This window comes from Strix uralensis, chromosome 1 (genome assembly GCF_047716275.1).
Source record: "Strix uralensis isolate ZFMK-TIS-50842 chromosome 1, bStrUra1, whole genome shotgun sequence".
Lineage (NCBI taxonomy): Eukaryota > Metazoa > Chordata > Aves > Strigiformes > Strigidae > Strix > Strix uralensis.
In genome coordinates this window covers 152,337,171-152,365,051 of record NC_133972.1, presented here as the reverse complement: position 1 = coordinate 152,365,051, position 27,881 = coordinate 152,337,171, and the positions used below count along the sequence as shown (strand labels likewise).

The following is a 27,881-nucleotide window of genomic DNA, read 5'->3' as shown; positions in this document are numbered from 1 at the left end:
CCCTTCTCCTCGCCTCGCCGCTCGCCCAGCAGCCCGGTGGCCGTGCTCCCGCCTCCGCCCCCAGCTGCCGCAGCCCCGCGCCCCCGGCCCGCTCCGGCTCTGTCTCTCTCTGTCTGTGCCCTCTCGTCCCAGCGCTGCGCTGCGCTTCCCCCGCCGGTCGCCCCCGCAGCCTATGGCCCTGGAAGGCGCCGCTGCCGCCGCCTGTATTTCTGCTGTAGGTTCCCACATCCCTCTTTAAAAATTCCGCCTAAAAAGAGAAGACGATTTACCAAATCTTTCGGGCCGTTATCTCACGTGAGTACCGGTGCCGGGGGTCCCGGCGCCCCCGGCCTCCCGCCGGGCCGGGGCTCGGCGCCGCGGGGGAGGTGGCAGGCGGGAGGGAGGGAGGCAGGCAGGCGGCGACGCCCACCCTCAGCTCCGGAGCGGGCCGGAGCGTCCCTTGACACTGGCGACGGGAGGGAGTGGAAGGAGCTTTTCCCTCCCCGGGGCCTGGGGCTTGGGGAGGGGCAGGGGCAGGCCCTTGTTCCCCCCGGTGCAAGGAGAGGAAGGGGAGCGGTGGCTGCGGCACCCGGGAAGGGCGGAGAGGCGCCCGGCGGGCAGCACAGCCGCCAGCCGCCGTGGCGGTGCCGGACGGGGAGGGGGATGGGGCCGGTTCCTCCCGCTGCCCTTTCTTCGCCCGGCGGCGTGGGGCGAGACCGGCTGCCACCGGCGGCGGCAGATGGAGAGTGGCGGGATGAGTCAGAGCCGAGGCTCCCCCTCTCCCCGGCGCGCAGCGAGGCGCCGGGCGATGCGGGGCCGCCGCCCGGCAGGCGGGCGGGCGCCGGGGCCCCCCGCGCCCCGAAGGGCTGTGGTGGCGGCAGGCGGAGGGGGTCAGCGGCCGCCACGCTAACATGGCGGACAGCCCTGCGTGTGAGAGGCGGCGAGGCGGGAGGGGGAGGCCGGGGACCGGGGCGAGGGCTGCGCGGGGGCCGCCGTTCCCCCTTCTCCCCCAACCCCGCCGGGCGTGGGAGGGCGGTGGGGCCGCCGGCTCCGCGGGGAGCGGGAGCGGGGGCTCGGCGGCCGCCCTAACATGGCGGATTCCTGCGGAGGGGGGCTGTGTGGTGTCTTCCCTCTCAGCAGCCGGGGCAGTGCCCTGCGGCGGGAGACCCGTCCCCGCCGGGCGTTGCTACCCCTCGCCGTGCGCCTCTTCCTGGGGAGGGTGCGACGGGCGTCCTCGCCTGGACCCCCCCCATGGAGAGGGGCTGCCCCGGACCCCGGCGTGCCGTCCCCTCGCCCTGTGGCAGCTGCCCGGGCTCGGGATCACCGTCTCCCATGCAGGATCCCTTCCCCTCGGTGTACCCGAACGCAGGAAGCTCCCTGGGGCCCGGGAGGAGCAGCTGTGTGACAGGCTTCGAGGCTGGCCTGGCTGACGGGCGGCAGAGAGGCTGGAGAGTGGCATGGCTGCGGTGCCTCTCCTCGCCTGATTCTCAGAGGCCATGTTGTGCGTCTGTAACCGTGACTATCCATCCGGGCTCCCACTGTCACGTTCCCCTTTTCCCCTCACCTGAGCTGCACATGCGGGTGCCTGCACGGGGCCTCACTGTGTCCCCCTCGGCATGGAGGATGGGGGTCATGCCAAGGAGCAGGGTGGCAGCGTGAGCTGTCAGGACACTGCACAAGTTGTAAGGGCATTGCACAAGTGACGCTTTCCCGGACGAGCACTGGGATGACAGGGCAAATTGCCTTCACGCAGAGGGGCCGGGGGGTCCTCCAGCGCATGGAAAGTGGAGCCCTTCCTTCTTGTTAGCAGTTTCCTCCCTTTGCCAGGGGTGGCTGGTCATCTCAAGGACGCACGTTTTCCCCCTCCCCTTGGTCAGTCTGTTAGTGTAGCAGTAGCAGCTCTGGTGCTGCCAGCCCTTCTGGAAGTCTCAGCCTCCTTGGCTTGACTGCCTCTGTCGGTCCTGTACTGGTCAGTAGTGCATGGTACTGTACGACTGCTGCTGTACTGGTGGCTTTTAGAAAGTACGGAGAGGAGGGTCCAGTTGCTGCTCAGGTGCTGGCGGGGTGCATGTGTAAAGCACTTGGATGTCAGGGTATGCTGAGTGTGTGTGTGCTTGCTGCAGTGCTGTTCTGTGTTTGGGGAGAGGTCAGCAGAGGTGCCCATTACTGGTTGTAGCGGTGAGGTCAGCAGAGGTTCCTATTACTGGTTGTAGAGGAGCTGGAAGTACCGTGTGGGAGTGGGGGGCTCGTGTGTGTGTAAGGGGGTGCAAACACAGGAACGTGGGGCAACTGGCGTGGCTGAGGAGAATGCTGTTACAGCTTGTTACCAGACAGCACTGCAGGTCTTTTCCAGTTGGCAGTCTGGGCTCGTTCAGGGCCCAAGAAGCTGTGTATCTTGTGCTGGGGGGGACCCCAGTTGTAGTGAAGAGGGGAGTAAGCGAGCTTAAATCTTTTGAGTCTTTCTGAAGTGCATCTCCTGCAGTGCAAAATCCTGCACAACTGACATGTGCCAGTAGGCAGAAGTGCTGCGTTTCAGACCTCTGCAGCAGTCTCTAGTGACCGAGCAGGATTTGATTGTGTAGTCCCAGTCGAATATAGCCGCCCAGAACGAAAGCATCCTGTGGTGTCCAATAAAGCGGGTTAGACCTGCCTACCCTCCCAGCCAGACGCATGGCTGGGTCTCCTGTGTGGTGGTGGGTTGGTGGCGGGGAGTGCTGCCCGACTTCTGCCCTCACCCCGGCTGCTGGATTTTTGGCTCTGAGGATACTGCACTTGCCCGCTATTCTTCCCTGGATAAATGCGGGAGGCAGCGGTGCTGGGGGGGAGGTGGGGGTTGTGAATAATGGTGATGGTAGGAGGGGTTTGTTCCAGTCTGGACTGGTCCAGTCTAGTTCTTTCCTTCCTGTCACCGTGTGAACAATGCTGCTGCTGCCGTGGCTGATGCTTGCGACACGGCAGCCCCCTCCCCGTGTGCTTCAGGCTGTGGTGAGCTCCCTTCCCTGCCTCCTCTGCCTGCCGTAGGCCGAGCCCCCCCGCAGCCGGCCGGACTGCTGCCCCCCCCCCGTCCCTCCCGCCGGGCCTTGAGCTCTGGGGGAAGCTTGTTAAACTCCAGAAAAAGAGGGGTCTTTACAAGACTTTGGGAGGGGGAGGGTGGTGTTTGGTTGAACTGCAGTGGGAATGTTTCTCCCGTGGGGACAGTTTCACTGGAGGCCAGAGGCAGGCTTACCGCCTTTCAGCACTGCAGCCTGCCCCCAGCCCAGAGCTTGTGCCTCTGGCTGCTCCCTGTGCTGGAAGGCTGGTGCAGGTGTGTGTTCGCAGCAGTGCTGGGCTGTACGGTCTGGAAATGATTCCATCTCTCCAATTAAAGGAGAGACGGAGTGCTCTGGAAGGAAATTAAGACTGTCCCTTCCTGAAAGGGAGACTTAATTGTGTAATGGACTAATTTGAGTATAATGGCAAATTTCAGTTCAAAATGCTGTAGATGTAGTGCAGGAGCAAGAGTGTGGTTGATGGGAGCATTCCTCGGGGATCTGTGCTCCCTTCAGGACCTGCTCTCGCCCGCCTCCCTACAACGCCCTGGCCCTGATCTGGAAAAGGCCTATTGTAATGGAAGAATAGCTGTTTTTTTGTGGACCAGGGTAACTTTGGTGCCTCTGAGTCTGTCAGTTGGTGTAAATGTGCAAGCTCATCGTACTGCTAGATTTTTAGGGTTTGGCTCATGGGTATTTTAGCTCAGGTCACTAAAGGGTCTCTTTTCAGAAACAGAACGATGCAGTGGATCGTTTTTTTCAAAGCAAATGAATCAGTGCCTGGTTTTACAGGCTTGTCTGCATCAGACATGGGGAGCTGAGGGGGCCCATGAACTGGAAAAAGCCTGGCCCCGACCGGCCTGCTGGCACTCATAGGGCTTGCAGTGGGGGTGCAGTTCTGGCAAAACTATGCACTGTGGATGACTGGGGGGTTGTTTTGTTCCTCAGGTGAGTGTTGCTGGTCGAGCTGCAGTCAAAACTTGAGGCACCTGTTAGTAGAGTATACTAACAGATGATATAGAAATACATGCATATGGTGTCACTTGAGTATTAAAAGGCAAAGCTGCCTTCCTGATTTTTTGCTGTTTAGCAAAGAATGTTTTTATACCTGCTTTAAGACCCTTAAACAATGAGCACTTCATTGTGGCTGATCACATACGCAATTTTTCAAAATCTGGGTTTGCCCATATGGGTTATGGACATCAAATACACTTCTGCTGCTTAAAATGGTAGTCCTGCTCTGCCACAGTACAGCGAACTCTTTGTGCTGTTTAAAGCAGAGTAAAATTACTATGATTTGAACGGCTCAAGTCGTACCATTTTCCTCTCTGAATATTTAGTATTGGCAAACCTGCACAAACGAGAGCAGTCAGGCTATTTTCTATACATTTGTATAGATCCTTCAGATAAATAATTCTCATTTAAAATAAATTCTGAAGGGCAATTACAAATCAGCACAGCTTGTAGTTGACTATTGCTACAGAAAATGATTGGGTTTCATTCTAGCTCCATGGGAACTTTCACTGCACACTTCTTTCTTGGGATATGTGAGAATATTTATTGGAGTAGTACTGCAGGTGATACATGTCTGAAGCATGGCTTTTTAAGTTTTGCACTAAAGGTCATGTGCTCTCCCTAGAAGCACCTGTTTTAATGACTTGTTTTGCTGGGAAGGTAAACATAATTCATAATCATTGGACAATTTGTATGAGTTCTTGAGTATAATTGAAACAGCACTAGAAAATAGTGCTACTAGTTAATTTGACAAAAGGAGAGTGTTGCCAGCTTTTAAAACTGTTGTGTGAATACTCTAAGAACTAAATGTTGCTGACATCTTGCATTAGTGGAAGAAAGGAATAAGAGTAAATACACTGCATATACATTAATTCTAGCTGGAAAAATTCCTTAATATCTCAGTTTTGAAGTGCTGAGGTTTATTTTTAATGTTATGTGCTACCAAATGTTAATTTATATGATACAGCTGAAGAGATTGCTCTGTGGAGTTTCTGTAGAAGTTACCCTCAAGTTGCATTCACTCTGTGATTCACTACTTTACAGAGTATGCTAGTTCAGTTTTCTAATAGCAAGAATAAGTGGAACAATACACTTCAGAAGTTTGCTTAACTAATATGGTTGAAAACATGATCATTTGGGTTAGGTGATTCCGGGAAGCCAGGTTTTTGTAGTCAGCACATGTAGTCTCATTTAAATAATGAGAGCAGCAAAGATTTATTTTTACAGTAGGTTCCCTGTTTCATGACATAGACCACAGTGAATTTGTAGAAACTTTGTTATATGTTGGGTTTACACGTGACCAGTTCTGTACTGTATTTAATTCCATGAAAATGACAGTTTCTTTTAGAAGGAATAATTTCTCAGTGGGTCTGGTTAAGGTTTCCTTGACTGCTTTTTATGTTCATTGTACTGTTTTGTGTGATTGTTTTACCTTAATTTGAGTAAGCTAGACTTGTACTTTAAAATGCTACTTTGGTGTTGTGTGTAATAGTCTTTAAGGGCCAGCTGAACTGTTTCCTCATTCCTGAAGGCAAGCATAAGTTTCTTTTTGCTGTCTTGCTCATCTCTGGGTTTGTCTGTATGGTGTTCAGTTTCACTATATAAAGCACTATTTTTCACCCACATGCTGTGTTCATTCACAGCAGAGGAAGAAAGAACATGGCAAGGGAATTCTAAAATAGAAAGTGGCTACAGGGTCAAGAACACTTCTGGGAGGGTAGTTGAGTATTAAGCATACTACCCTAAAGCAGGAGCTCTTTGCCCTTTAGTTTTGAAAGTCTTCCAGTTCAGACTATGAAAGATAAGTACAAACAAGCAGTTTCATGTGTGTAATTCATGTGTTTTAGCAGTTCTTAATACATCTGACTTGATCTGGCTCAGAGTTTACATTCACTCTTGAAAACTGGGTCTTTTATGTGATTATAAACTTTCATGGTGGAGTGTTGCAAGCCTCCTTAAAAGCAGTACTGAAAAGACATTTGTTACATGTTTTAAGATAAAGCTTCTATTTTGTTCTGGCTATGAAATTTATTTTTGTATGCATTTTCTCCCACAGGGCAAAATCTCTGATCAAGTTTACAACTATCCAGAGGGCTTAGGAGAAGTGCTTTATAGAGAACAGTTCGACTTCAACGCTGAGCCACCTTGGGAACCTAGCTGATGATAGTAGGGTTCCATCTCCTAACTTGTCCATGTAAGTCTCTTCCTTCTCTTTTCATCTATATGCGGGAGGATAAGCACTTCCAAAAATACAAATGGCACGTATTGGCTTTTTGATAAGCACATAACTGTCTTCATGTAGATTATCAAAATTTGAAAATAGTGGCATGCATATTATATAGGGCTTTCATTCAGCTTTCCTCAACAGAGTTATCTGATGAATTTCTGAGAGACTTAAACATGTGTGAGTAAGCTTTATAAATAGTTACTTTTCTGAATTAGGCCTGTTGGATGCAGAAATCCTAAAATAAAAGTTGGTGGTAATTCTGAAGTCATGAATTGGCAGTGCATGACTGTTAACCATCAAACCATTATTTCCTGAGTATATGTGATTTCTTAGATATTTTATACTGAAATAGTTTAAAACTGCTATTGTAAACAGTAACGAATGCTGATCATGAAGGGTGTGCCTTCCCAAATGCCTGTCTCCATTATTTGCTAATTACTATTCACTTCCACAAATAGTTGTAGTTGAGCTACAGTAGAATGTGGAATTTTGTGTTGGCTGGAAATGGTGTACCAATTATAAATGCCTTTACATTTTTAAGAAGTAGTTATTAAAGAAAAACAAGACCCATGATAACTGAAAACAAATGAATGCACATAGCTGATCTTAAAGAGCAGAGAAAACTCTGGAATGTGTGTGGTTATCCTGTTCTGTTAACATAAAACAAAAGCTTTATGTGGTTTTAACAATAATCTTAAATGCATTTGTAATATCTGAGTTAAGCTGATTTTATACAGTATTACTTTTTTCCTGTCTAGCTGAAGGCATTTTCGTTTGGCTTGGTACCTATAAATTATATAATGCTTTTTAATGTAAAACTTGAGAATGAGAATGGTTAAGTGCATCTAACTCAGCCAGGTGCTTTTTAAAGACCACAAAGAGTCCAAATGCCAGTTGTGTTAGTATGTCTCCTAATAAGGTACTTAATGTAGATGACCCTGTTCTTTGAAAATACTGCAGTAAGAGAGGCACAGGGTGAGCTTGGTTTATGATGATTTCTGGCTTTCTCCAGAGGTTGTTCTTTTTGTTTTGTTTGAAACTTACTGAATTATCTGCATACATTTGATTCTATGTAGATGACTGCTCTATTAAAGTCAATATAGTTCACATTGAAAATCCTCTGAATATCACTTATTTTGTAGGTGTCACATGATTTTTATAAGCAAAAGATCTGATAAAATTGTTGCTCTTGTTCAGTTTCTGAGTTTTGGCTCTCTTGTACGTGGGTAGAACTCTTGAGTGACATTTTGAACTTCAACAGGAATAAAGTAGTAAAATGATAAGAAAGGCAGAAGAACTAGGAGGGAGTGAATAAAGTTTAAAATCTTAATGTACTATAGATGCATTTTCATTTCTAAAAACGTTCTGAAGGGTATTTTGGCTTTGACTGAAGCTTTTCCCCTTTGAGGAGAAGGTTCTTCTGGTACCTTCATTGCCAAGAAAGGTTGGAACCAGATGGTCCTTGAGGTCTCTTCCAACTTGTGATTCTGTGATTCTGTGATTCTGTGATTCTGTGATTCTGTGATTCTGTGATTCTGTGATTCTGTGATTCTGTGATTCTGTGATTCTGTGATTCTGTGATTCTGTGATTCTGTGATTCTGTGATTCTGTGATTCTGTGATTCTGTGATTCTGTGATTCTGTGATTCTGTGATTCTGTGATTCTGTGATTCTGTGATTCTGTGATTCTGTGATTCTGTGATTCTGTGATTCTGTGATTCTGTGATTCTGTGATTCTGTGATTCTGTGATTCTGTGATTCTGTGATTCTGTGATTCTGTGATTCTGTGATTCTGTGATTCTGTGATTCTGTGATTCTGTGAGGTAGACTTGTGCTCTGACAAATAGTGCAAGATATAGCTTGTCCTAAAATGGAAAGATGTGTTTGTTTTGAGCTTGGATCTATTATGTGTTGGCTAATAATATGCTGTACATAAATATAAGTAGTTCAGTATTGAATGTAGTGGTGATGTAGGTAGCAGTAGTCTGCAAGTCTTTGCCAGTAAATCTGTACCTGTTGTGGTGTGCTGAAGCACAGGTGATTGCCTCAAAACACAGCTAAGATGTAAGTTAGCTATCTAATTAGTAGTTTGAGTCCTGTTCAACTTGCAAAGTGATTTAATGGGGAAAAGGTCAATTGAGCTTTTAAATATAATTATTAATATTATGTTCCAGTGGAACTCAAATAAAAATCTTCTGTCTGAAGGTATACTCACATTCCCATTAAACTTGCTTCCTTTTTATAATTATCTCCCTCCCACTTTTGTCCTTGTATTACACTGGCCAAGGAAGAACTTGGAATTTAGTTCTGTCTCCTTTTAAAATCTGTTCTATTTATTGCCACATCTGGTTGATAGGAAATGGAGGGGATTAGTGATGGAAATCTGATCTATTAACAAACCCTGTCTATGCCAAGTGGAAGCAGAAGACTGGCTAGCCTTTAAAGTTCTCTTGACTGTCTAAATAGACTGGGTGGCAGTCGGGGAACAGGAAGGCAGGGAGTTTGGAGGATTGGGGAGCAATGGGGAGGCCAAATACTAATATTGATTAAGCAAGTAAGAGGAATGTGTAGGAAAGTGCTTGCATTGTCATGAAAGAAGTGCTAGTATGGTACCGCAGAAGTACACATGCACTTCCAAGAGTAGTCATTTTTGTAAGCTTTGCTAGCTTATTGGCTTTGAATAATGTATTCAAACTTGAAGAAAACAGAAGGAGGTTCTTGAAAGCAGAGTTCCTGTAGATGATGTCAGTTGACTGTTATTTTTTAGTATCTACCCCCTTTGCTTGCTCACTTCAGCAGAGATGCTCTTGTTGCATTGCTCATTTAACTGTGGAATACTCCTGAGAGAATGGTAGGATGCAAGTAACATAAGCTGTACAGGTTGTGACCCTCAGGGGATTTGTACTGAGAGGCAACTTGGGTAATGCAAAATGCCCACTGCCATTGTAAATGGAGACACCTGCTTCAGCATTTCCATCAGTTGGTTAGTGGCTGCATTGAGCTAACCCTGTGATAAGGATGTAAATTGGCAAAACGACATCTTAAAATATTTTTTAAAAGATGCCCCAGTTACAAATAGGCACTTCCTTCACTGAAAATGGAAGGCTTGTGTTTCTACTCTTCTACTATACCTGTTCTGTATTTAATTGCCAGTGTTAGTGACAAAATGCTTGTACTTTTTTGATCTGTTACCCCCGAAGAACCAGTATTGTAAGGAATGTGAGATGAATGTATTTTACCTCTATGATTTTTGAATCAGCATAATTGTTAATCTCATAAATATTTATTTTACTTAAGACATGTAGTTGAAAGGTATTATTTGGAGCCTGTTTGGTTTGCAGAGACTTTGTTCTTTGCGGAGGAAGATTTTAATGAAAAAAACAAGCCTCAAGGTTTTGGTTTTTTAGGCCAAACAACATGTAGTTCTGACAGTGTAAAGAAAACGGAAAATTATGTGTTTGTTATGGATGCTTGCATATGACAAGCATGTGTTTAGTCACTTTTCAGAGCATTTTAATTTTCTTCTATTCCAGATGTCTGCATTAATTACAGTGTTTAAATACGTAAACTTTTATCTTCAAGTTCTTCATCTGGGAAGTCATTGTCTTAAACCCTAAAGAGCCTGAGGATGTAATGCTTACTTCAAAGAAAGCAATTGCATGCCTATGTAGAAGTCTCATACCACTTGACAGCTTTTGTTTGCCCTAAAATATATGTCCTGGAGCATCGTGCAGACTAATATTTCAGGTGGTAAAATGGGTGGTGTTACCACACTAAGTCTGTCAAATCATGACTTGCAGCAAGTCAGCACTTCCAGCAAGGACTGAACTCTGTACTGTAATGATTTCTGACTTGTCTTACAGGCATAGAAGTCTTAAACCATCCTCTCTATTTCCTTCTGTGTGTATTCATTTATCTTCCACAAATTTTATCATTGATTCTCCTCCCCTCTCAGGAGGGGGGTCAGTCTGAACAGAGTAAGCTTATAACACAGTCCCAAATCCTACTGCAGGTATTAAGCCCTTAAAGAAACGTTTCTCAAGTATGCACTGTTTTGTGGTGGTGCTGTAGCAGTGCTGGTAGGAATTTCAATTTTATCTTTGTAGAATATTCTTCCTATCTGGTTCTCAACAAGGTGGAAGAGATGCAATTTCTTGCAGAGCAGGAGCAATTGAAGAGAGGAATGGACTGTGACTCTAAGGACAGAAGTTGGTAGGCTAATGTTAGCTTTTTTTACTAGACAGATTTTCCTAAATGAAAACAGTTAGGCATGCTTTGAAAAAGCAATTGCTGTTTAGCAGCCTGGGAGAGGTTATACTAGGTTGTTTATGGCTTGTTGCAAGTTGTTCTATTAAGTCTGTACTAGCATGGATTTGGTTTTGTCCCTGTCTCTTGACCATAAGATCCTTTTTGGATGAACGAACTACAGTAGACAATGTGTGTTTTAGGAAATTACCTTCATGTGTTCTTTTTTGTTGTTTTTGGGAAGTTAGTGGTAAAGAGGCCTCTTCCTCCCCATTCTTTACTTAAACCAGTTCTCCCCCTTCTTCCCACAGGGACTCCCCAAAAGGGCAGCTTTTGGAGGAAAGTGGTGTTCTACACTGTCTCTGAAAGCTATAGACACTGCAGTCATTAACTATGAAAAAACTTTTAAGAGTACTACAAAATTAGCTTCAATTACTCCAGTGTAACTCAGATGAACACCAAGACTCAAATCAAAGCTAGCTGTTTAGACCAAGCTTCTTCATTGGAAATAGGAGGCACAAGCAGTTAGCCTGCAGGGTGGGTGTGTGTGTCAGCCTAGAAAGCTATTCAGTGCTGTGACTGGTTCAGCTGGGTGCACTGAGACCTCCCAGCAGGGCAGATGGGGGTGTGCATTCATTCAGTGGAAAGGACTCTTGACCATCTGTATACTTTACTGTGTAGGAAGTAGGTTGTAGTACCAAAAAAACCCCACCTAAACTTTAAAATCTAGCTTAGTACCATTGTATATACAGTAAATCCTTAAAATGCTTTAGTTTTGCCTTCAGGCTTCTTAACAGGTTTGTATGATGTGTCAGGGAACTGTGAGCTTATGATGAGAAACGCAGAATTTGTCCAACTGGAATAAACAATAAAAAGAATCTCAGATATGAGGCTTCTGCCAGCCCAGTCACTTCTCACATGCATTCAATTGCAGGCATTTACTGGTCAGATGTGAGTGGGGAGGGAGAAAGAGGAACTGGGATCATGGAAGCTCATCCTGTACAGAGTTACTGTGTCAGAATGTTGCCACTGAGTTTTGTTGAACTTTTTCTGAAGTCATAGGACAGATCAGATGTGTCCTGAAAGATTTTCTAGATTTAGATACAGCACAAAGCATAGTTGAAATTTTAAATTTTTCCTTTAACACCCCTCTGTCACAAAAGGATTGAGGCACTTTTGGTTTTGAATGGTTAACAGATCTGATACATTTGAATAATCTGATGAAAATGGAAATCACTTTGCTCTTGCATGTGTTCACCATGGCTGGTTTACTTACTCCTCTCTTTGGACATTATTTTTCTTGCAAGAAGACAACAAAAGAGCTATTATTGGAGCAGACAAGTTTAATGTGTTCATTACACAACCAGCAAGTTCCTGAGGATGCGTGAAGTACTTCAAAATTTAGTTAAACATTAAGCTGTTTAAGTCATAGTATAAAGAGATTATGCTAAAAGTATTAAACTCTGCTGTTAGTCTTTTTCTTTTTTTGATCTTCATGTTTTGAATCCTCCATAACTATATAAAGTTTTCAGTAAAATGCTGATGCCAGCCTTTCTTTCCGGAGGTGGGCGGAGGGGAGGGGAACCCAAACCCTTTTTGGTGCTCTGCTCCTGGAAATCATGGATACTTTATGGAGGAGAATGTGTTGAGGACTTTCTGCTAATCAGCTAGCAAATCAAGGATACTGATGAAGAACCTGTTTAGAGGGTGACAGTAGCTATGTAAACATGACTGTGGTGTTCAAGTTTGTTTCGCTGATTAATAAGTCAAACTTAGTTCACAAGCTTCTCATTGTTTTTGTTTGGTGGTGGGTTTTTTAAGGAGCTCTAGCTGTCAATCACAAACCTAAACTGAGATGTGACTGACTGAAGAAGTTTTTCCTGGTTATTATAGTGTCTACTACCTAGTCATTGTTTATATAATTGTAATTTACTTAAATCCTTACATCAATGTGATAATTACCTTGCTCCTTAGTGATTATTTTGGATCTTAAGGATTCACTTAAATAAGCATATGACTCACTATGTGCAAGACAAGTATGTTCTTACCTAGCATACTTGTCTTTATCATTCAGCTTCTGAATGTAACTGAAAATTCTTGTTGCCACTGAGTTAAATTCACCTGGCAGTAAATATGTCTCCTAAACATAGGTGGCATAGTTGAGTTACACAGCATACAAAACTGCTGGCTCTTTTCCCCATTATTTGGTATAATGACAAGCAGCAGCAACTGCTGCTTAGTTGTCTTAGTATTAGTTTGAGCAAAAGTAACTTTGTTCATATTATTAACAATGTTAACCAAACTTATGTTGCAAATTGTGGAATTTTTTTGACTGTAGGGGGGTGGTGGAAGAAACCTGAGACTGGTAATACCATGGCCTTGTGACCATTTGAAGCCAAAATTCTTCTTAGCTTTTAGTATTTAGTGAAGCATTTTTATCTGCGGCTGTAATGTTTCTGGTTTTTATCAACACTTTTAATTAGAAAAATAATTTTGTTATTTTAAAGCCAAGTACAGGTGGCTTTAGAAAATAACCATCACTTTATTATAAAAACTATGCAACTTCTGTTGGGAAATTAAAAATAGTCTTGGGTGTTCATGTAAAGAAGGAATCTAGTTAGCTGGCTGGTTTTTATCAGTCTTGTGTTAGTCATGACAATGACAGTTGAAACAGAAGTCTGGTCAGTTAGTTGCTATAAACTAATAAACTGCTTTTAAACAAGACCTACAACTCTAATGAAATGTAAACTGCAGATTGCTGTATTCATCAAGTAAGGCTGATGAGGGTATATAATCAACTGTTGGTAGTTTTCTGCTTTCTACTGATTTTTACTTGAGACTGACTAATCCATATTCTAAGACTGTATATTTAACAATGGTTTCTGGTTTTGGACTTCATTGATTCAGGTTGTCTTTTGGAAAACTCTGCTTATAAACAACATCTAATTTGCAGTGAAGGTTTAAGGATAAACAAGATGCAAATAAAGCTAGGCTATAACTGTTACTTTCTTTTAACACTAGTTTTAGTTACTGAGATTAATTGTCATTTTTAAAACTACTTCTAGCTATTGGCTTCTTCGTTAACCTCTATTGAAGTGAAGGTTTTAAAGTGTTTTAGGTAATCTTATGAACAGAGCAACAAAATAAGTCTAGTAAATATAGTGTGTGAAGGCAATGGTTATAAACTAGCATCTAAACAAAAACTTGAATGTTAACACAAATAGGTGAATCTAACCAATATCAATGCTAACATTTAATAAACTACAAGTTTTAAGAAATTAGAAATGTTGTATTAGTCTTCCAGTTGCATACTTGAATACTAATGTTGCTTAAGGTGCTATACTTAAGAATAGCTGACGTGTTTGTACAAGTATGGTACACTTGAAGTATTTTCATAGTTTGCGTAAGCTCAATGAGATCAGTGTGCATACAGTCAGGGAGTCTTCTCAAGAACATCAGTGGTTTCTTACTCATCCTTTAGTATTGGATTTAAAGTACACAGCTTTTGTTTTATTCTTGGCTTCAGTAGAATTGCTCTGTCCTTATCCCTGGCAAATGGAGGGTGAACAGAGTAAAAAAAAATTTATTTTTTTCGTAGAAAGGGTGTGTGTGTTACGTTTGTAGTAATCAGATGTAGAAATGTGTCTGATTTTTAAATAATGGCATAGTATGCTTTGTGCCTCTTCCCATTGATTTATATTTTCTTTGTGCAGTTTGTTGCATAATTTAAGGACCCGGATATAAGGCTTGGAAGCCCATCCCTTGTGTTTCTTGGTTTATGACTGTCGGCTTTGTGGAATACGGCTGAGATGAAAGGATTTCTTGAGGATGCAAATTACTCCATTGGTCTGTTGGATGAAGGAGCAACTCTTGCAGATGTTATTGACAACTGTATTTATGAACATACTCATGTAAGTTTTTCTGAGTTTTCCAAATCTTCTGGTGCAGTTCTCTAGGTCTTCAAACTAGGTCAAGATACTTAGCACTGATGAGCTAACAGCAACAGAGGAACAGTCGACTAAAACTCACCTTATAAAGTAGTTCCCTCTTCTAATTCTACTGCTTTGTTTGCCTTGGGCTGAATTCTGTTGGGGGAATTTGGGCAACAGTTGTTACCTCCCTGAGTGTGGCTAGCAGGAAAGCTTGTTGATGTAATTAAATACAGGTTCCCATCTCATTGTTCCAAGAGATTTTATTATCAGTGGGGTTTAGACCAGGAACCTGAAATTGGGCAAGTGGATATCACTGAGTTAGAAGCTTTTTTGCTCTTTCCCTAAAAATATGGCAAAACTTAGACATATATGTATGCTGAGCCAGTTTAAAGCCATGTTTAAAATTTCTGTGGTCACAGTTGTATGGCTGTACACCTTCCTGTTACCCTTCTTTCTGTTGGAAACATGGGTACAAGCATATTGTGAGGTGTTACCTTTTTTCTTTCGAGACAATAAACTTGTCTAAAAGCTATTAAGGTTTAGCAACCTACTGGAAAGAAACTTAAATAATTCTGTGTATACAGTAGTAATTTTATTGAATAAGGCTTCACTCGCTCCTTAAGAGGCAGGAAGATGTTGTAGCCTTTGATTTATAGACCAGGTTGTAGAAAGAGTGAGCTTTTAAAAAAAGTTTGAAGTTTCATTAAGCAAATCCTGTTTCCTTAATATGCCATACCTATGAGTTGTTCACCTTTCCCTTTGTTTATCAGAACTAATGTTCAAATGCAAGTGCTCAACTATAGTAGAGCAAATAGCTAAATCCCATGGCCTTCTGAACTCAGGTGTAGGATTCCCAAATCCTGATTCCTAATATTCTTTTTCTGTCTAGCAAATAAATAGGTAAACTACTGGCAACATGTCATGTCTCCAACCACTGGCTGGCTCACAGAGGATAGCTGCCTCCTGCTGCTTTCATTTACTCCTTTAGCTCAAGGGGTAGAGGCCTGTGCCATGGATCTAAAGCTCCAGATCCCATTCCTGCTGGTGACCCGTACAGGGGGTCAGTATGCTTCCACCCGATGGAATTTCTATTTGTGTTTTTTAAACAGAAATAAAGACATTGTATACAATAAGCCACAACATAGTTGCGAAAGTCAAGTGCTAGAATTAACATTTGATGTACAGTCTTAATTCAGATTGATCCTATGTTTTGTGATGGTCTTTAGTTGATATACACTAGGCCATTCATTTACAGGAATTTTACTGAGTGCACATTATAAACAAATATAGAATGATCTGTTTGGATTTTCATCCACTACATCCACATCATAACTTGGTATTGAGGAAGACTATGGTAACAGATGTACAAGGGGGATTGTTAACAGATTCCAGAAAAGTGTCTGTGCATTTTGTTAAAGATTCTGTGCTTAACTGCAACCTTAGCACACTGAGTTTAGTTTAGTTCTTAAAATTCTGTTGAACTTTGTGTTAATCAAGATGTGGAGAACAGTCTCAAACTTGACTTCCTGAATTAAAATACTATCAAACAAATTTTTAGTAAAAAGAGCTATTAGCTAGATGTTAAAATAATGGTAGTGCCTTAGATTTATTCCTTGTATAAGAAGATATAAATAATGTTGAGACTGGAAGCTTTTGTCCCAGTGGATTTTCTTCCTCCAAAAAGTTGCAGACTCCTGAAAATACAAAGTTGGAAGAGATTTGTGACCTATTCTGTATTTTTCGATAAAATCAGCATTTGGCATTTAAGTAGTATCTTTTGCTCAGGAATCTCAGAATATTGTCTAAATAGCGTTCATAATATCTCTGAAGTGGTAGGTATTCCCTTTGATTTTATTTTTTTTAAAGAACTAGTTCAAATTGCTAGGTGAAAGTAAAAGCAAAAGTGTTGTACGAGGTCAAACCTAAAAGTTAATAGTAGGGTGAAAAAAGTACGTAATTCTTTAAGACTTTGTTTCATGGGTTGTTTATGTTTTGACAGCAAACCCACAATTTCAGACATTTTATTTTCTTACTCTTCCTTTTTTTTAGACTGGAAAAAGAGCATTTTATGTTGGTGATCTTGGAAAGCTTGTAAAGAAGAACATACAATGGCAGAACATGATGGCACCAATAAAACCATTTTATCCTGTAAGATGCAATTCTACTCCAGGTGTACTTGAAATTTTGGGAACTCTTGGTGTTGGATTTGCATGTTCCAGTAAAGTAAGTTTCTTTTCAGTGTGTCTTTTCTTCCATATATCTGCTGTTTGAAAATCAGCTTATTGCTATTAAGTGCCATGGTTATAAATTTAAATTGTAAATTCCTGTGTAACTGGCTGTTGAAAATCTATACTTCTATCCTAGAAGCAGTGGGTAGTTTTCTGTTGAGTGTATTTGACTGTTTAGTACAGTACTAGAGCACATCTAATAAAAAAAATCAACAAAGCTAGCACACTGGACTGTGTCAAACTCTGGTATGCTCCTGTTTTTCAGTCTGAAATGGCATTGGTACAAGACCTGGGCATTTCTCCTGAAAACATTATATATACAAATCCTTGCAAGCAAGCTTCTCAGATAAAGTATGCAGCAAAAGCTGGGATAAACATCATGACTTGTGACAGTGATATTGAGCTGAAGAAAATTGCACGTAACCATCCAAATGCTAAGTAAGTGTCAAAATTCTGGTTTTGTTCTTTATTTGGGGGAAACTTAATTTTGCCTGTATTCTGTGTTGAGTTGCAAGCAAGGTACATGGCTTCTTTAATACAATTCACCTGTACCTGTTTTTCTCTTCTCTTTGTCCACTTTGAAGGTAGCTTTCAGGCAACTTTCCCCATACTGGGTCTCAGCTTCCTAATATGATAGTAAGACCCTTGTTTTGGGAGAAATCTTACATTTGATTTAGTAGGGCAATCTTAATGTAAAAGTTTCAGTGATTAAAGTTCAGGTCTGGCACCTCATCTGCAAGTAAATCTGCCTGCTCTGTTGTGGCTTCACTGTTTTCTTTCAGGGCATTCTGTTTAGATAATAGTGGCTTGAGCTGAAGTCAAGGTTGAGACTATCAGCAAATGAGAGTGTGCATCAGGTCCCATCTAGGGTTTGGGTGTGCCCTGCAGATCTGTTAAATACACCTACAGGTATTTTCCCACTATTAAAACAGAAATTTGACTCCAGTTCTGGTTTTAGTCACTTCTGTATTGGCCCCGATGCTTTCTGTAAAGTGATCAGAGCTTATGTCCTGGTTGTTAAATATGAGAATTTTATTGCTGCCAATGTATTGTGTTCTCCTTTAGACTGATAGGCGCTCATGTCACTGTCATGTCCCTTACATATGAATACTTTGTCTGGGGGCCATACCTTCAAGAAATTTGGAGTCAGACCCCAAGTGAACATTACAGTGCTTTCCAGTGATTAACAAGATACAGCTTCCCACAGATGTCATCAGAGCACACTAAGAAACTGAATTCCTGACATCCTTTACAAAGCCCTTGGTTCTAGGCAGTCCTTATTAGTGTCATGTCTTCTCCCAGAACTGTGGCCATAGTTGTAGAATTGGGAAGATTCTACCAAGTTCAGTATCTGGAGACTCTGCTCATCCCATGTAGCTACTTTTTTTTTACTACGTTGAGTTCACTATTACTGTTGCTAGTGATTACACTTCATCCTCATGGAAGCCTGTCAGTGCTTTGCATACTGAAGAGTACTTCCTGTGTAAAGAATGTTATGTATGATAAATAATTTTGTGTGTAAAATGCTGGCCTTGACATACTCTGTGCTTTTGAAAGCCTTAGAATGCTAAAGCTCTTATGTCATTAGTGTTTTACCAGTTATCACTGGTGGTGTTAGTGTTTTGTTAGTTTTTATGTTGATTTTTCTCCTTGAGTCCAACAGCCTCTTTAAGAAGATGCTGTCTATGGAAACATCCACAACAAGAGGAGTTAGGATGCAGATTTTTCTTGAGCCAGAGGAATTGTAAAGTGGTGAGACAGAATGAAGGAGTTCCATGAGCTAGAGAAAAGCAACATAAACTCTTTACTACTTTCAAGGATCCCATAGTCTTATTATTTGAAAAAGTTCCTGTTTACCAAGGACATGAAACTCAATTTCTACAAAAGAACTGCAATTTGCTGTCTAAATTTTATAGAAACCTGATCTCCAGCTCTCCTATTGGGTAGAGATTTGTTTGTTTTATTAGATTTCTCTTATTCAGGTCATTAAAACTTTGATGCTGAAATAACAGCTGTGAGTTTTCTTCTTTCTGTTCCTTGGCATAGTTTCAAAGTCAAAGCCTTTATATAGCCTTGTTCTTGTGGTTGTTATAGCTAGGTTGTCTTTTTGTAGATGAAGCTAATTACATTAGAGAAAATCCTGCTTAGAAACCTGTAATTCTCATTTTCTGAAAATTCTTGTAACTTTCTGCACTAAACTCAGTAATGGGTGGGTCTCTTTATAATTGATGTTTCTGCCTTTAGAAGTCTCAGTAACTCAAACGGTTGCAAATTCTTTTTTTAAGAAAGAGCAGAAATGTCAGAAAGGAGTGCTTAGTCTTTCATTTGTTTATACCTTTGGATTTTTCCAGGCAAAGTTTAATTGCTAAGGTTGCTGGTGTCCTGAGAGTTCCAGTAGAGGCATGGTGGTTATAAGTATCAATGCTTCATTTAAAATAAACAAAAAACCTGAAACCCAAACACGCACATCCTCTAGCCCTGCTCTAACTGGCTGAAACCCAGGAAGAAGCAGCCTACTATATTTCTAAAAATCAGAACTGCACTTTTTCAGTGGTTTGCACTAGAAAAATATCTTGACTCACTTATAATGCTGCCGTAATAATTCATCAATAAAACTTAACATTGGATGTCTAAGAAGTGGTTTTGTGTCATCTTCATGTGAGATACAAACTACTGTATTACAAATTTGAACTTTTTTACATTTTAAAGCATTTAACTTTTGACAATTTTTTGTTATATCAATTTTTCAAAATACTTTACAAAATGTTGTTTGACTACAGATTTCTTGAACAGAATTGTCTATGCTAGAGGAGAAGCAGGAAATGAGAGGCTAGTCACAGTTTCTCAAGATGAAGTTGTATAAATTAAAATTATCAAAGATTGGTGGGCAACCTGTGTGAGAATTTAGGATTTTTGATCTTTACAAGATGCATTTTAAACAAATCATGAGACATTTGGAAAGGGCTTTTAGAAGTGAAGGTAGCTGTTAGGCCAACATGTATTTTGTAGTGGCTAGGCTAAGTTTTGCTTGTTGCATGTCTTGAAAAGATCTATTTCATCTTGAGTGCAGAGCTTCTACCACTTGTTTAAGCTCTCCAGCTGGTTAACTGTCATGTTGTGCTCTCTGCAGTCTGCATACGTGCCATGACACAACTTCTGTTACAGCATAGCTAATTGATGTTTATTGGGGCAACGGGGAGGAGTGACTTGGTGAACAGCAGTGTGAATTTGTGAGTTCTGGGGGTATACGTCTAGAAGATTTGATGTGAACATGCCGGTGCCACTGAACTGTTACTTTAGTATAGAAAACTGTGAACATTGGCACTCCAGTTTGCCAGACCTACTCGGAATGAGGGTTTAACCAGAGGGAGGAAGCTGTCTCACTGCATAAGTCTGTAAGAGATGGTCCTTCTTGCCTCCCAGCTCCACAGGTGCCCTGGAAGAAGGGGCAGGGAATGAACTGACACCCCCCACCCCATCCCCAGTCCATGTGTTTAGCCAGGAGGAGAGGTGGAGGGATGTGGCCAGGGTGTGCTTTCAGTGCGTCAGCCTGGTGTTCTCCAGATGCTGGGCTTAACCAGATCTGGTACATGACTGACTGAAGGGGAATCTCCACACCCTCCTCTTGGCTAGAAAGGGGGACAGCAATGGGAAAAGCATATCATGGTCTTAATGGTTTTATGAGGAAGTATACTTTATTAGAAGGTAACATTCTCTTTTATTACAGCACTCAACAGACTCTTGCTGCTACAAAAGAGTCTTAGTTGCTGCATTTCCAAATCCCTTGTCCTTGTTGGCTCCATGTTTTAGCCCCTAATTGCTAGTTTTTTCTCTGTACAGGATTGTTTTTATTAGGTTCACTTGACTCATCCATCGATGGAGCTGGAGTGCTGACAACATAATCAACACACTTCTGACAGTCTTCAGGCTTCACATGTGCTGATGATGTAAACCAACTGCCCCAATCATCTTCCCCTTCTCTTAGGCTCTTACTGCACATTGCCACAGAAGACATTACTGCTGATGAGGAGATGAATATGAAGTTTGGCACCACCCTGAAGAACTGTAGGCACCTCATGGAATGTGCTAAGGAGTTGGGAGTCCAAATAGTTGGTGTCAAGTGAGTAACTTTATTGTTCTCTGCTGGCTGCGCAGATGTTTGTATGGCGTACTGAAGACAGAATATAAAAGAATTTTTTTCCCCCTTTGGCACTATTTTACAGGGTTTTTTGAAAAAAAACACAAACCAAAAACTTCTGGATTGAGCTTTTGCTTGCAAGCAAAGTGCTGTATACAAGCAAAAAACAGTATGAAACAATGTAACTATTACAGACATCAAAGCAATTTGAAATGGAGTATCAGAAATCCTGTCAGCATTAAAGCAAAGTGTAGAAGGCTCTCCTATTTTCTGGCTATACTCTTGAACTTCTGTGGTAATTTGATTTGTATTTTTCCAGCAATAGACAGCATAACACAAGTGCTAGTATATCATAGAATGGCTTGGACAGACTTTGAACAAGATGAACATGGAGTTTGATTTTTGAGGAGTTAAGTCCTATGTCACTCTTTGATCATATCAAGACAAAATACTCAGATAAATTTTTGACTTGCAGATAGCAGGAATGAATCCTAGTGTGCTGAGAGCTTCCAAATGATCTGTGGTATTTGAATTTGAAGTTTAACAAAGACTTTACTATATGTAGGAAAAATGCATGCACAAGTGTTTGCTGTCTACCTGCAGCTACTAATGTATCACATGCTCATGAATGTTTGAAGAAAACAACCAAACAAAAGAGGGTGGGTCATCAAGACAGTAATTTAAAATGGAAGCCAGATTTTGAGGATTTAAACCACAATTGTTTTAATGTAAATATCCTTGAAATTTATGTTAAATTAAAGCATAAACATACTATAGTCATTACCAATGACAAAGGTGTTTAAAAGTTAGATTGTACTACTGAGAAAATGTACCTCTTATGTAATGTCTAACTTTAACAAAAATCACATGGCTTTTGTGCATTTTTATTAAAAAAAAGAAAATAAAAATTGTGGATTCATGCAAGTAAGTTTAGAAAGTGACCCTTGCCTCAAAATGGCATTCCTTAAAGGAGTAGACTTGGAGTAGAGAGTGTTGTGGCTCAGATGGGTGTGTGTATGGTCTGTCCAGAACCAGCAGTCCATACTAGTCTTTAGGAAGCCTGTAGGAATGTTGGCGCTTGATTTAGCACCCCAGTTACTACTAGTATTACGGCAGTACTTAAACCTTTTGGACAACAAACCAGAGAGGATTCAGGAGCTTGTGGGAGGCATCAGGAATCTGCTTCTGATGACCTGCTCACCAGCTTGTTTGGCCTTGCTGTGAAACTAAGACCTGGCCTGGAGTGAAGAAGCTTCATAAGAGGATGGCAGTGGGACACACCTCTCCTCATCCTCTTCCAAATGGTGGGGAGAGTAGATAGCATGCACAGTACAGCCCTAGCTTGGAGGAGAAAACTGGGTGGCCCAGGAGAGAGGATATACAGGCAAGGCAATACAAAGTAGGTTGAGAGAGGGGAGACAGTATACAGGTATTGTGTTAACGTTGGCATCCACTGAAGAACAAACTTCAACCACTTTGATAGTGAAGACTGAAAGGTTCAGTAAATCTGTTTTTAGTTCTTAAAGATGAGTATTATAGGAGATTCTTTGCATTAAGAGCAAGACAAGTACAATCAAGTACAAATTCAATGCAATAGAAGGCCATCATCTTCTGAGCTTATTCTTTGCACAGTTACTGTATTATCATGCAAGCTTGTCCTGATCCACTTGGGAATGAATTGGTTCTGTTGCTATTTTAGATAGTGAAACAGTTTGCTTGGTCTGAAAGCTACATGGTTCAGTGTATTAACTGTGGTTTTATTTCTTTCAGATTTCATGTTTCGGGCTTTTGCAAGGAATTGCAAACGTACATTCATGCTATATCTGATGCTCGGTGTGTGTTTGACATGGCTGTAAGTAGATAAATACACACACACATGCAATTGCTACAGTAGAGGATTCATTTTTTTGTAATCGTACTAACAAGCCAACTACGTTATTTCCAAAATACATCAATGTAGGAAATGGAACTTTTAGTAAGGGACTAAATACTCCATTGCAAGACATGTGGTAGAAGTAAAACAAACTTTATAATCCTAATTGTGGACAAAGGTTAATGAATTACTGTCCCGCTGACCGGCACTGGCATTCTGTGATGTTTTCAAATAAAAAAATCAGCTTCCCCCTTTTGGTAAAGGCTTTTTGAAATTCAAATCTCAGTCCTGCAAATATGCAGTTGACATTTTTAAGTTATATTAAAATATTAAGTATTTGTATGCTGGCATTTATCGTGATATAACCACTAATTTGGTGCATGTGATCTGAGGTTAATAACTAAGCATCATAAGAAATAAAAGTGTCATATTGTGGGGGGGAGAATATCCAAATTTGCATGAAGAGGAATGGATTTGTTGGATGCTTCAGATGACTGAGTCTTACATCTTTTATATGTATTTCTCATATTGCAAAATTCAAAAATCCATTCTCTAACATCTGTCTTCCTGTAAACAAGAAGCTTGTAAACTAGAGAAGACCGCAAGTCGTTTTACTACTGTGGTTAGTGCATTAGCTGTGACTGGTAACACATGGATGGCAACAGAACTGAAGTTCTCACTGATCTTCGTGCAAATTCACTGTAGCAGTCCTGTCCCATAAGCACTATCCAAAGGACTTGCATTGTATGTATTTGTAAATTCCTAAAACTTCCTTTTGTCAGAATGCACCACCCTGTTCAGCAAATATTGTCTGAATATAACAAACACCAAGATGGGAGTTGACATTGCTGTGGGACTTCTACTTAAGAATTGTGTAACCAGCTTGTATTGACATCCCAATGCTATTACTACTAGGTTAAATGGAGCTGTACTAACTTTTACAATGCTGATACTCCCTCACTAGACATACTCTGCTAGATATGCTCAAAAGTATATAAGTACATAGAAAACAACCACAGTAAGGAGAAAACCACAGTAAGGAGCAACAAAAAAATGTTTTTATGGTTACAGTTGTCCGTGTACTTACATTCTGCCTGTGCCTTTTAGGAAGAATTTGGCTTTAAGATGAACATGTTGGATATTGGTGGGGGCTTCACAGGTTCAGAGCTTCAGCTGGAAGAGGTATGCAAATGTATTGGAAGTTGAAACTCTAATTTTGATTTAGGAAGCTGAAGTGTTTAACCTTTGGTAGCTGAAACCAATCCTAAATTCCATGTTAGACTGTAAGTCGTAAGATCCAAATAATTGGTTTTATAGTCTTTATCGTGGGTAGTGTAATCAGTCCTTGGAGGTGATCGTTCCTTTTTAATCCTGTTCATATTGGGTGAATGCTGATTTAAGTATGTCACAGATTAAATTACTATCCTAAGCCACTTTAACAGTAGTAATTCAGGTTTTTTTGGCAGTTGACAGTTGTCCAGCTGGTTGCTCTATTGCATGGCTTGGACCAGAGTTGCTTAGCATGCTTTGGATCATAAACCATATTGCTGCTGTATGAAAGTATGAAACTTTGCTGTAGAACTGAAGACTAAAGGGCTTGTTTTTACCTTTGCTTTGGCTAGCCTTTGATTTGGATCTTTAGTATTTAGTGGCACATAAAACAGAGTAACCTATTTACACTTACGTTGTCTTAAACACAAACTGCTTTGAATGTAGGACAGTGAAAGTGATTCAGTGAAAAGCTACTGACAGCAGTCAGGGCTTTTCTTTCTTAGTTCTAATTGTTCTGCTACTTGTCCAAAATACTTGTTAATCTCTAAATATCTGGCTTAAGATTTGAACATCAGTATTTAATAATTCATTCTGTTTCTAATACAACAGTATTCAGAACTGATCACAAAGGCTCTTTCCTTGTGTTTTGAGATTCATATGTAACTTTACATTATCTGTGCTGGACAAACTTTGAAATGACTTGTACAGTCTCAAGTGTACCACAGTCTGTATTTTGGTTGGTAGGAGAGACTCTAGTACTCAGACCCATGGTACTCAATCTTCAGTGTTTAGCAGAATGACCTATTTTCTTAACACTTCTGTAAATGTTGGACCTCTGGTAAGGGCACTTGTCAGAGAACAGAGAAATGACTTAAACTTTTGGTGCGTGTACTAGAACTGTTGCTGTCTGAAAGTGTGTGTGAGATACATAAGCTGAGTTTCATTGTTCTTACCCCTGACTCAATTTCCTAGGTTAATCATGTCATCAGGCCGTTGCTGGATGTCTACTTTCCTAAGGAATCAGGTGTTAATGTGATTGCAGAGCCTGGGTGTTACTATGTTTCATCTGCATTTACACTAGCAGTTAACATCATTGCAAAGAAGACTGTTGAGTATGATAAACTTCTTCCTTCTGGAGGTAAGGGTTGTATTTATCTCTTGCATGTTACAAATCAGTACAGATAGCTGCCCACTTCTAGTCAGTCTAGTTTGTCTCAGCATGTATTTAATATGTTCCCTCATGCTTGCATTGTAATCTGCCTTTTGGGTTCTGACTGTATGTTGTCTGTGTATCTCACTTTCTCTGTTACGTTTATGTAGCACTTGTTTCCTCATTAGGTTTGACTTCTTAATGGTTAAACCTATATTGGGTGCTTTACTGAAGGTGTATTAAAAGGTTCTGTATTAGAAGAACACATAGAGCAGTCTGCTTCTCTGCTAAAGTAGAAACTGGATTTATATTAATAGTGATTATTACTGAAAATATTAATTTTACAGCTGAATTTATAATCTGGTCTCATACAGATTACTCTGCTCGTAATTTTCCCATTCCAGTATATATGGAACCCCCTTGTCAGGAGAAAGCAGTTGACTTAAGTAGGATTGCAAAAGGACTACTTATGACAAAAAATGCATGCAAGACAACTTCTTTTTTACTTCCAGTGGAGCAAACCAGGAATGATGATGAACCAGTATTTACATATTACATAAATGATGGTGTTTATGGTTCTTTTGCAAGTAAATTGTCTGAGAAACTGAATACTATCCCAGAGGTTCACAAGGTGAGTCCTTCTATATTCTTCAGAGATAGTCCTTATTATCCTTATATTTTTTATACATATTTAACTCTTCATGTGGATATAATTACTTATAAGATCGTCCTTATATAAATTTGAAAACTTACTTTTTCAATAAACTGAAGCCTGAATTACCTGGATTTCCATATAGAAATACAAGGAAGATGAGCCTCTGTTTGCAAGCAGCCTTTGGGGTCCATCCTGTGATGAGCTTGATCAAATTGTGGAAAACTGTCTTCTTCCCGAGTTGAGCGTTGGAGATTGGCTGATCTTTGGTAATATGGGTTCTGGTACCTTAGGTGAACAGTCTACCTTTAACGACTATCAGAGGCCACTGATTTACTACATGATGTCTTTCAGTGACTGGTAAGAAAATTCTCTTTGTAGTGGCAAGATTGTTTTCACTTCCTTCAAAGGTGTACACTTACAGCCAGATATAGATTACATTTGATGACAAATATAGGTAGATGCAACTGAGTGTAAGAATGTGCCTTTTTAGTTTGTGGCTTTTATTACTATTGTCTGACTTAGCTGAGAGTAAACCGAGAGCTGCAATAAAATGCCTACTTTGCTTTAAAGTTGACAAAGGAAGGCAAAATACCTCATGTCAACTGAGTTTAGTGGTAGTTCTAAAGCCTTTTACTGTTTAACATCAACCTCTGAGCTTTCCTAATACTAGTAATTGCAACTTGTGCACAGTAGTAGTACCATTGTTATAGGCAGGAAGGGCAGTAATGCTGATGTGGTGATGGTGAGAGTTGGGTAACCTGTTCCAGTACTGAGGTAGCCAGGGCCCTGCGCCTCTGCCAGTGGAGAGTCATGGCCTTTGTGTCTGCCAGGCACCTGCAGAGCTGAAGTCTCCCTTCTGCTGAGACTGGCACTAACCTATCCGGGGCAGTAGATGTCAAATGCTATATTCAAGGCTGGTTTCTGATGTGAAATTGTACATGAAAACACCTTATTACAACACTCATCCTTTTCTGCTGCAGGGATGAGATGCAAGATGCTGGAATTGCTTCAGACACATTGATGAAGAATTTCTTCTTTGTGCCTCCTTGCATTCAGCTGAGCCCAGAAGACCGCTTTTCCACTGCAGCTTAAACAGGCATTAACGCTTCATTTAGACCTGCAGTTGCAAGTCTGTAGTTTGTCTGGTCAACATTCCAGTGTGGAAGAAATGGAACAATCTTGAATTCAATTCATTCTCTTCAAAACTTGAAAAATTAGTAATAGCTAATGGGGACCAGGCAAAACAAGCTACAGCTACAATTCACTGGGGGGTGGGAGGGTTAGATAATGGTGTCCAAATTTAAAATCAAGTTCATTTAACCCCTGAGCGTTTAAATATGCAACAAAATGGATGACTTAGTGGAGATGGAAACCCATCACTTGGGTTCTTCAACAGTTTACATACAAGTACACAGTTTTTATACTAAGGATTCCTGTTAGAAAAGTCTTGTAAAGTTATTGTCTTTCGCCCAGATATATCAAATGTCAGTGGGAGACCAGTGTGACTTCATTAGATGTTTAGTGTATTTAGAATGTGTAAATTTGTGCTTTGAACTGTAGTTTAATAAATGTAAAATTGCATCATAGTATTTGTTGTATTTGACCCTTGATGTATCCCTTGTATGATTGCAATAAAACTTTGTGTAGATTTTACTGTTTTTCAGGCTAACTTTGGGAGGGGCTAGGCAGAAGAGGTAGCTATAAAATAGATGTATACATGATTGTTTTGAGAAGCCTTCTTTTCTCTAGCCCATTATTTCAGCTTTGTATTAAACCGTAAAAAATGTAAGATTGATAAACCTGTGTGAAGTGCAAGTCATAGGTTCCTGGAAGGCTAAAAGGCAATTTGTGGTGTATTTTAGGTTCAGTTCTTAACACCAAGCAGCAAACCTGCAGTAGATACGGATGTGTCCAGAAGAGGTAGTCTTTTAGCTAGCGTGCATGTGCCTGAGGCAGCATGGGTTAGTCCTGCTCTGCAAGTTGTCCCAGAACCTTTAGCTCTGCTTTCTAATGGCATTTATTGGAGAGTCTTTCACCTTTAGCGCTCAGTCCTAAGAGAAGGGCTTATGCCAGTCTTCAGAAACCTCAGTGCTCTCTTGTGCTGGACTTAAATATGTCCACAAAGTAAAGGTAAAGCATT

At 41.1% G+C, this 27,881-nt stretch overlaps 1 protein-coding gene across 3 annotated transcripts; it reads left to right on the top strand.

The window, feature by feature from the left end:
* Positions 1-27,394, top strand: AZIN1 (antizyme inhibitor 1). Of its 3 annotated transcripts, none has more exons than XM_074885960.1 (12): positions 1-294; positions 6,079-6,216; positions 14,207-14,404; positions 16,475-16,648; positions 16,919-17,091; positions 20,639-20,773; positions 22,562-22,643; positions 23,772-23,846; positions 24,909-25,074; positions 25,491-25,717; positions 25,884-26,098; positions 26,722-27,394. In XM_074885960.1, the coding sequence occupies exons 3-12, from the start codon at positions 14,303-14,305 to the stop codon at positions 26,831-26,833; spliced, it is 1,461 nt and encodes a 486-aa protein (XP_074742061.1). In that variant the 5' UTR covers positions 1-294; positions 6,079-6,216; positions 14,207-14,302; the 3' UTR covers positions 26,834-27,394. The 3 variants fall into 3 exon arrangements, with proteins under 3 accessions (XP_074742061.1, XP_074742069.1, XP_074742079.1); XM_074885968.1 differs by having other exon boundaries at positions 2-294; positions 25,599-25,717; XM_074885978.1 differs by lacking the exons at positions 1-294; positions 6,079-6,216 and adding an exon at positions 15,315-15,485.
* Positions 27,395-27,881: the final 487 nt, after the last annotated feature.

What these genes read in the sequence shown, in the direction of transcription:
- AZIN1 (XM_074885960.1), top strand. Translation starts at nt 14,303, where the DNA reads ATGAAAGGATTTCTTGAGGATGCAAATTACTCCATTGGTCTGTTGGAT. An exon ending in CGTAACCATCCAAATGCTAA is followed by an intron (nt 17,092 to 20,638) that starts GTAAGTGTCAAA and finishes CCCTTCTCTTAG; the next exon opens with GCTCTTACTGCACATTGCCA. An exon ending in CAGAGCTTCAGCTGGAAGAG is followed by an intron (nt 23,847 to 24,908) that starts GTATGCAAATGT and finishes TCAATTTCCTAG; the next exon opens with GTTAATCATGTCATCAGGCC.